Source organism: Carassius auratus, unplaced genomic scaffold (genome assembly GCF_003368295.1).
Source record: "Carassius auratus strain Wakin unplaced genomic scaffold, ASM336829v1 scaf_tig00014271, whole genome shotgun sequence".
Classification (NCBI taxonomy): domain Eukaryota; kingdom Metazoa; phylum Chordata; class Actinopteri; order Cypriniformes; family Cyprinidae; genus Carassius; species Carassius auratus.
In genome coordinates, this window is record NW_020524485.1 from 45,081 (window position 1) to 54,824 (window position 9,744).

The 9,744-nt window shown below is 36.4% G+C and overlaps 1 protein-coding gene across 1 annotated transcript; it reads right to left on the bottom strand.

Annotated features, from left to right (window-relative positions):
* Positions 1-6,230: 6,230 nt before the first annotated feature.
* Positions 6,231-9,185, bottom strand: LOC113074303 (DNA-binding protein inhibitor ID-4-like). The gene is made up of 3 exons (XM_026247074.1): positions 8,566-9,185; positions 8,051-8,109; positions 6,231-7,044 (listed from the first exon to the last, which is right to left on the bottom strand). The coding sequence occupies exons 1-2, from the start codon at positions 8,896-8,898 to the stop codon at positions 8,065-8,067; spliced, it is 378 nt and encodes a 125-aa protein (XP_026102859.1). The 5' UTR covers positions 8,899-9,185; the 3' UTR covers positions 6,231-7,044; positions 8,051-8,064.
* Between the last annotated feature and the right edge of the window lie 559 nt (positions 9,186-9,744).

Below are 9,744 nucleotides of genomic sequence, written 5' to 3' on the forward strand. Positions count from 1 at the left end.
AGACCGCCGATGTCCTCCCGCCTTCAGATATGGCCCGTGATAACACTGGAGTGCAGTGGAGACTGTGCCGAGCCGGGCCTGGATACCGCTGATGAGAGCAATACAGAGAGAATTAGAGGAAACACAGAACCAACCTGCCCTCTGTCTGTCTGTCCTCTGAGCTTACAGAAAAATACTATATTACAGATTTACTGGGTTGTGTATCAGGCAGTTAGCATATGGTCGTTAACTGTTTTGTGTATTTAAATAGTTTTAGTTTTTCAGTCTTGGTTTCGGTTAAATTTCAGTTATTTTAAGCATTACTTTTTTATTATAGATAGATAGGTAGATAGATAGATAGATACATATATAGATCTCTCTCTATATATATACAGTATATATATGTGTGTGTGTGTGTGTGTGTGTGTGTGTGTGTGTGTGTGTGGCATGAGCTTCCACAAAAAGTGTCAAGTCAAATAAGCATTAACATTCAGAATGTGTCCATCATAGTGTAAAAATATAAAAAAGCCCAGTTATTACTTTCTTTATTCTTGAGCATGCACTCATTTAATTAGTTTATTTACGCACTGAGTGAATGCATTGAATTAACTTCCTAAGTTTACACAAATAGCATGACGTGAAGACGACTGAGACATTATTTCAATAAATCTACAAAAATGGTGCCACATAGGGTGGAAGATTTTTTTTTTTAGATGCATCTAAAATAACATGCATTTAAGTTACGATAAATGCCCAATTCACTGTCATTTTATTATAGCATCCCTGCTATTTATGCATAATCTGCAGTTCGGAGAACTTTAATTGATGTTGATGTTAGACTGGTTTGTTGAAGTGACACCCGCTGACTTAAACAATTCTGTGGCAGAGAGAATCACACAGAGAGTGCTGTCCATGACAACCTCCGGTTACCACGGTGAGGAATGTTGTTGTTATTGCCAGCGCTGGTCATATCACGGGAATCCCAAACTCACAAACAACCATGTTCTAACCTGGCCCATCTGAGTCAATGATAAAACCTTTTTACAGTGACCTCTCAACTGGAACAAATTAACATGGGATTTAGGTGCTAAATAAAACCAGCCACAGAAAGCCACAAAGTCAGAATGTTCTGGATCAATGCAGTCATCACTGTCCATTACTGACATTTTGAAGATAAAGGAGTTAATATCATTAAATATTTTTTATTTTATTTTTATGACTAGAAATATAATATAATACAATACAATACAATACAATATAATATAACATAATATAATATAATATAATATAATACAATACAATACAATACAATACAATACAATACAATACAACACAACACAACACAACACAACACAACACAACACAACACAACACAATACAATACAATACAATATAATATAATATAATAATCAGGCTATATATTTTTTTTCTGAAAAAGACATAAAAACATATGTTGGGCAGTAAATATCTTCCGAGTGTTGCTTTGATATTGTTTCATTTGAAGACGTGAAGAACTGAAGTCTGCGGTTAATGGACAGAATGCATCTTCTATCTTAATACGTTTGATACATGAACAAAAGGTTTTATTTTTCATTCTGGGCCGGTTGTGTTTCTCTGACACGAATCCCCTCGGGCAAACTCCACATCTTTTCTTTTAATGTAATCTCAGTTGCAGATTAGCTTTCTACTAGTAGCAGGTGTGATTAAAAAATGAGGAGCATATAAATATATACATATATATATATATATATATATATATATATATATATATATATATATATATATATATATATATATATATATATATATATATATATATATATGAACACACACACATACTGTACATACATATAATAATAATAATAATAAAAATAATAACAATAATATATATGCATGTATGTACGTATGTATGTATGTATGGATATATATATATTCAAAATTGCAAGTAACAAGCTGAATTATGCATTACAATTTGAAGCGGAAAGACTAAAATAGTACTTTCTGGTAAAATGTAAACTTAAACAATTTTCACTCAAAAATCGCTGGTCAATTTAGCAAATAGTTACAACAAATCAGCAAGGAACACATTGAATGAAACATTACATTTGAGGCAAAAAGGCTGAAAAATGTACTAAAAAATACTCCAATAATTCATTCATTTATTTACAACTTTGATAAATTATTTTGCTAACACATCAGTTTAGGAGCCAATTCTCACTTTTAACTAGTTGCTTATTGGCATGCATATTATTAGCATATTAACTTTTTTTATTAGTTCTTATAAAGCACATATTAATGCCTTATTCTACATGACCATATTTTACATCCCATTAACTCTACTCCTTACCTAAACTTAACAACTATCTTACTAACTATTAATAAGCAGCAAATTAACAGGTTATTGAGGCAAAAGTCATTCTTAGTGAGAATTGCTCTCAAAACTAAAGTGTGACCCTCATTTTCACAATGTAAAGGTATATATTACTAAATTACAAATAAATAAGCAAATAATAAATATACAGTGTATATGACTTTCTGTTCAACTATCCACACACATATATTACTGTAGCATGGACAGAACACCATGAAAAAGTCTATCTCACACCACCACAAGTGGTTCAGCCCTTTCATGTCAGGCATACACTGTAGTCAGCCGGCGTATGAACATGGTGCCAAGCGTCTGTGTGCCAGGAAACCTGTTGATGTGGCCCTGGCACCCTGCGCCGGTATTTGCTGTGACATATTGCCCGTGTGATCATTCCACCTCAGGGTCGTGTTCCTCTTGATCGGCTGGCATCCCTTCCTGACAGCAGTGATCCACATCCCTCGTCCTCCTCTCTAATCACTCGTTCTCCAGGGACAGGAGGGTGAATGGGGGGAGGAGTCGTCTGAATGAGAGGCAAAGGCCTGGCATGGTTTACAGCGCTCATTTCTGTAATTCATTCCCCGTCTCTCAGGACCTGAACGTTGGCAATGAATCCAGCCGAGGCTTTTCTCTTTCATTACTGTGTCTTTCACATTACGCGCCACACTCTTACTTTACTTTTTTTTCTTTCTTCCAATCATTTGTCCTCCTGTTTTCTCTTTTCATTTTCTTTCTTCTCTCCTGTACGCTCGTTCTGCTGCCTGGCACAATAAGAAACATTGATTTTGAACGAATGAGGGGTTTTGGAGGCTGGAAGAGACTTGCTCACTGCAGAGATCTGTTTTACTTACAGTCAGACACAAAAGCCCCCGAAGTGCATCCATATGCACCTGCATAATGACAATAAATATGCTTTATTTCTAAAAGCTCAAGAGGCTTTTGAGCAGCGCCTCTCAAACTGAGTATTACCAAACACATCTCCGTCTCACAGACCATAAATAAACTCAATCCAGAAACAAAACACCGTTCTGAAAACCTATTTCAAATTTAAACTCAGAAACTGATCGGAGAACAAAAATGTATTGTTAATATTTAAGCTATATTGATTTTTTATTATTATGTATAATTTTTTCATTTTATCTACTCATGATATTCTACAAATAAAGCAGCATTCATGTTTATAGCAGCATTATAGGTTTATTTATGATTTAAACAATGTTTTTATTTATGAATATAAATATTTAATAGGTCAACTAGTTATTTTTCAGTGTGATAAAAAAAATGAATAAATAAAGGAATATATACAAATGTTAATCTGAAGAATATATGTGATATATATAAAATGTAGTTTGTTATTGGAAAACTAAAAGCTCAGCTACCACCACAAACCCTAAAAATGTACTCTTTAAAACTAGTATTATTTCTTTTAGTTAGTTGCTGCTGCATACTGGCAGATCTGTATTCTAATCTTTCCTAATTTAAATAATCTTTCCATCTTGCCATATTTTAGAGGCAAGATCTTGTCTTTGTTTATGAGTGAGTGACCGCCATTGTGTGCTAATAGCTACTTTAAATAGCACCAATTAGCCGGAAGCCTAAGATGTTCAATCACTGTGAGGCTATTAGTAATCAGGTTCTGTTCTTTCACTCGCTCGCTCCATCTCTCCCTGCCCATTTCCCTCTGTGGGGGTCAGGAAAGCAGGAGGAAAGGGAATGAAGCCCCTTGATGACCATAAAATGAGGACTAAATGTTCATGGTTGAGTGGCAAATCGTATAGAACTAGATTGTGTTTTTAGTCTTGTGAGGCAGTTTTAATGAAAAGTGGGCGATAACTGTTTAAATTGGCTGCTTTGCATATTTGTGAAACTACACTTTTTAAAAATAAAATATTTTATTTATTGCACTGGAGGCACTGATGCCTGGATATAATGGTATTTTTACAACCAGTCAAAAAGTTTTGGACTGACCGTGTGTAATATTTATTATAACTTGATTTCCATTTAGAATAGTATAATAGCCATAAAACAATGGAATAACATTAAAATAAAACATTTTAACATTTTTAGGTTATAGCTATACAAACTCTGTATAAACCCATTCTCTTCAAGATGTTCACGCTTGGATGCTTATTAAATGGTATAAAAAAGTTTTTATGGTATATATCAGCTTCAATACTTGCTTTGCACTTGACTGCATTACTGCCTTCTCATGAGCTTTTCTATTAGAAATAAATAAATAAATATACATTTGTATATTTGTAATTTGTATAATGATTGTATATATGATATATAGGCCTAATAAAAATAAAATTAAAACTGTAATATCTTTACAATTTTAAGTAAGAAAAAATTATATTTAAATACATGCTTAATGTTATTTATTTCTGTTTTCAGCATCCATTACTCCAGTCTTCTGTGACACATGATCCTTTTGAAATCATTCTTATATGCTTATATTTGGAGCTGTAAACATAAAAAAAAAATATCATTATCATTTATCATTATATTTTTAACATTATCAATGTTGAAAATAGTTGTGCTGGTTAATATTTTTGTGGAAGACATAATAATTTATTTTCATTCATTGATGGAGATACAGTTAAAAAGAACAGAATTTATTTGAAATAGATTTTTTTTTTTGTAACATTGTACATGTATTTACTACAGCTTTTTAGCAAATTAATGCATCTTTCCTGAATAGAAAAAATTATAATAATAAATTGGCTAAACCTTTGAACATTATATAAACCCAGTCAACTGTGTCCAAACACTAACTATTAGTATATAATTAAATAAAAAAATCTTACAAATATTTATCTCAAAGTTATAACTGAACAAACTGACCTTCTGTTTTTTTTTTGAGTGATCACTTTTTATTATTGAATACTGTTTAAATGAACAAATGCACACACACACACACACACACACACACGCACACACATTTACCTACATGCACAACACACAATGTCATACTGTCTCACACCTGTTCAAACAATCCTGACTTTACAACAGCAGCCCAAGCTGCTTGATTTGATAATAACTCTGTTGGCCGAAAACATTTCCAGACCACTGATCCTTGTTTGACTGCTGCTCTGTTGAGTTTGACCAACGCTACACGGAGGCCTATTCTTATCAAACAGGATGTGATCATTTCCCACAGTCACCCTCTTCGCTGCTTAGAGCCAGACAAGGCGCCAGCAGACAGAAAACACCAAGGTGTACAATCAAACAAAGAGTGTAAAGAAGACTAACACACTTATTCATTGCCCGGCAAATAAAATAATGGAAAATAATTGTGGAAAGTAATATGACTGTCGGACATATAGCTGGTTATATACGCTCAAATAGACCAGATGATTGACAGATGGGGGAGGTGTGGCTAATTCCAGTGTCTATTTGTTCTAAACCTAGAAAGGGGGAGTTGACAAAATGTAGAATACCTGCAGAATCTGCATATTTGGTTCAACTGTCCTATTGTTTTTCATGCACGATTTACTCTAAAACAGATCAGTCCATTAGGGGGCACAATCAGAGAGGAGACTGCAGACTTAAGCATAAAGCAAAAAAATGGTGTCATTTACTAGGTTTGGAACATTCACATGCACGTGTATTATAGGATTTGAAATGTTTAGCTAATGCAATATTATTACAACAGGACAATGTTCTGCACACATTCACAGTATGCCTGAATTACTTCTGTCTTATCACTGCTCGCATAGGCATGCTATGAAATTATCTTTCACCATAAAAGAATAAAGAATAGTCTACATTGTTAAAATAAGATCAAAGCGATTGTATGCGACTTGCATTCAAGACAGGGCTGATGTGTTATTTGTGTGAGAGGTTTTGTACAAACAAATGCCTTCTTGAGTGATTTTCTCATTCATTTCAAGTCATTTATTCAATGGACGAAAAGTCCTATTCCATGCCTTTAACAATTAACTGATTTAAATGAAACCATTTCGAAATATATTCACGCTACAAGAATCCAATAACAGTTTATTGCACACGTTTTAGTAATTGTGCTCACAACTAATTTAACGGACAGAAAACCGAGCGCGAGCAAATTAATAATTTATGATGCGAGACCTTTATTAGCAGAACATCATGTAATCATTCACGACATTTATGCAAAAACACAATCATATACAGAACAAAACATTTTTTGATAGAAAATATTTTCGAGTCATTACAATCAGCTGGCTGCACATATATTCTCTTACACACACATTTATAGAACATCCTCCTGGTTATGTACAGTATTATTTACGTCAACACTTATCGTGGTTCTTTACAATATTAAACAGCAGGGAAAAAATCCCTGTTCGACACAAATCACCTAACAAAGATGTCAGATGTTTACATTTTCATTTTGATTCATAAAGCTTTACAGTCTGCCGTGTTTAGGCAAATTATATGCAGGGTTTTAATCCGAGGTGCCTTTAGTTATGGTTCAATTGGAATTCCATTGGCTTTGTATTCTCTGTCCAAATTCAGCATTTCCCCCACCGAGAGAGAACAGAATGGCCACGGGAGAGATCTGGCTGGCTTCACCGCATCTTTGACAGCTGACGTTAAAATGTTTACATATTATGATTTAGTAGCTATTAGTTTCAGTGCTGCTCCCCTGCGATTGGGCCTGGTGTGTGTCGGATTCCCTGGTGGAGCAGTGCTTGGCTTTGGATGGGTTCAGTGCACACCTGTGAGAGAGGGATGAATAGAAGGGGTGTGTGAACTGTGTGCTCCAGACTGACTGGCGCCACCGAAAACCAGAGGGCATGCTTGATCAACAACCCAAAACAAACCAGGTCAAACAACAAGCACAGTGCTAAGCAGGGCCGGACTGCTAACCTCATGCGTACGCACTCTCACACACAGCTGCGGGCCAACCAGCCCTCACGCTACACTTTGGAGCGACCGTCAAACCCCCCTCCTAGCAGGACCGCCACAGAGTGGACAGTTATTGTGCAACCTACAGCTGGGTTCAAGTGTCTGCCAGCGGCTGGGAGCCAGAGTTACAGTCCAGCCAGTGCGGAAAACACAAGTAGACCGATTGTCACAAAAACCGCCATTCATGCTACTAACAGGAATATTATGGTAATAACTTCTATCTATGCGGTTTTTACTGTCACGGCTCTATTAATAATAGCCATCGCAGCTGCATGTACTGCCAGCTCTATTAGAAGTCTGTTACCCAATTATCCTGACAGTCCAGCCCTGTTCTTTAGCTGTGAATTCTGGGTAATGAAGCATTTCTCTGGCTTTTTCCACCGCTGCATGTGTTCAAGCTTGTTTGAAATAGTCTTAATGCAGGCGGATTAAAACACTTGGTTTATTCTTGCTTCGTTGTATCAAAATGAAGCATCAAAATAAGTATTTGTACTGAAACAAAAGTATGACTCTTAAATCTAATCATCTATCATTTTCATAAAAAAATAGCAATCAATTCAGTTGGATACATTTATTATTATTTATTTCATGTTTTAAAAGTAACGCGTGACACTGAATGTGACGGGAAATCATTTTAAAAGGATTAAATTAATAATTAAAAAGCATATTTGACTAATTATAAAAAAACAAGATGCATGCCTACACATGGAAGTGCCGAAGAACTGATTTTTATCAGAGGAATTATAATCCGTAACCTTAGATGAGACATGGGATGAGTGCTTTGAGAATATTTGATATTGAATTGCATGTACTCACCGGTGTGCAACATTTCAGCGACACAAAATTGATTCTTCCTTATTGACACCCGTCGTCCTCTGAAAGCAAAGGAAACAGGTGCGTTTATTCTTACTGCGGCTATTGGTGAGGTGACACGAGGGCAACAATAACCATCAATAAGCTATTGTGCATGGAGTCATTTATTTAAAATAATTAGGATCATACAGGAAACAAACAAATATGCACACACACACACACACACATATACAAAGGTTTAGATATAATAAAATAGCTGAAAGATGACATATTCAGGTTACATATAAGATTACATAAATAACATTGAACACTAAGAGAATTCAAATGTTTTTATATTTTGTCATTTGGCAAGGAAACACAGGCCTCCAGCAGTCTGGTCTATAGCATCATGTTTCGTCTGGTGCCGTTCATAGAAAGACACACTATTTTCACTTTCCGTGCGTAATGAGGCTACTGTGCACAGCCAATATCACCATAGATGTTTAAGTGAACGTTCACGGAGGTTTCGGTCTTCTTACCTGCTCTGTGTTGATCTGTGTGAGAGGGGTCCGTGTGGAGGCGGGTGGGCTCGTCTGTTTCAGGAGAGACGGGTGCGTCTCCAGCGCCAGCTGCAGGTCCAGGATATAGTCAATGACATGCTGGAGGATCTCCACTTTACTGACTTTCTTATCCTGCGGAATAGTGGGCACCAGGAGCTTGAGTCGGCTGTAGCAGTCGTTCATGTCGTACTGCAGAAAGAAATGATCCTTCTCTTCCATTTTGCATCGGCTGCGCTCCGACAAATAACGCAATGAGAGCTGACTGCAGCCAGACGAAACCTCATGAGGGCGAACCGGTGCGCTGGCCTTCATTATAATACACAGAACAACAAAGGGCTAAACGAGAAGGGGAGGAAAAACAAACGTGCGCGGGAAGCAACAAGAGGGTTCGCTGAAAAACGCAATTTGGTGCACGCAAGAAAAGGAGCGCGGTTCTATCCGGAGCACATCTCCTCTCTGAGCGCGAGCGCACAGTGTGAAACAGCGGATGAGTTGAGGCTGGTCATAAAGAGAGGAAAAGGGGGAGGCGCCACCCGCGCGAGCTTTGACAGTCCTGCGCGAGGAGAAACCGGTCAGTCACGAGCTCCCGTGATGATGGAGTAGCGCGCGACCTGTAACTGCAGAGTGCCTCGAGCGCAAATAAGAGGCTGCTAGGTGAAACCCCCCCCCCTCTCTCTCTGTGTGTGTGTGTGTTTAACCACATGTGGAAACTGAATTTGTGCTCCCAAAACAGAAATAATGAAAGAGGTACAAAGATTTTCATTCGTTAATTAAGTTAACGAAAATCGGACCCACTTTATATTAAGTGGCCTTAACTACTATGTACTTACATTTTAATTAATAATTTAGTACAATGTACTTATTCTGTACATACATGTTTTTACATTGTACTTAAATAAAAAAAACTACATGTAATTACATCTGAATTTAATTTCTGTAATTGCATTTATAATTACACTGTTGACCCATACTTTACACCTTAACTCACCCTTAAACTTACCCATACCTCCAACCCTCTCCCTAACCTTACCCCATCCCACCTCAATAGCAGCAAAAGTGTTTTAAAATACTATATGAACAAAATAAGTACATTGTACTTATTTTTTTTATGTAAGTACATAGTAGTTAAGGCCACCTAATATAAAGTGGGACCCGAAA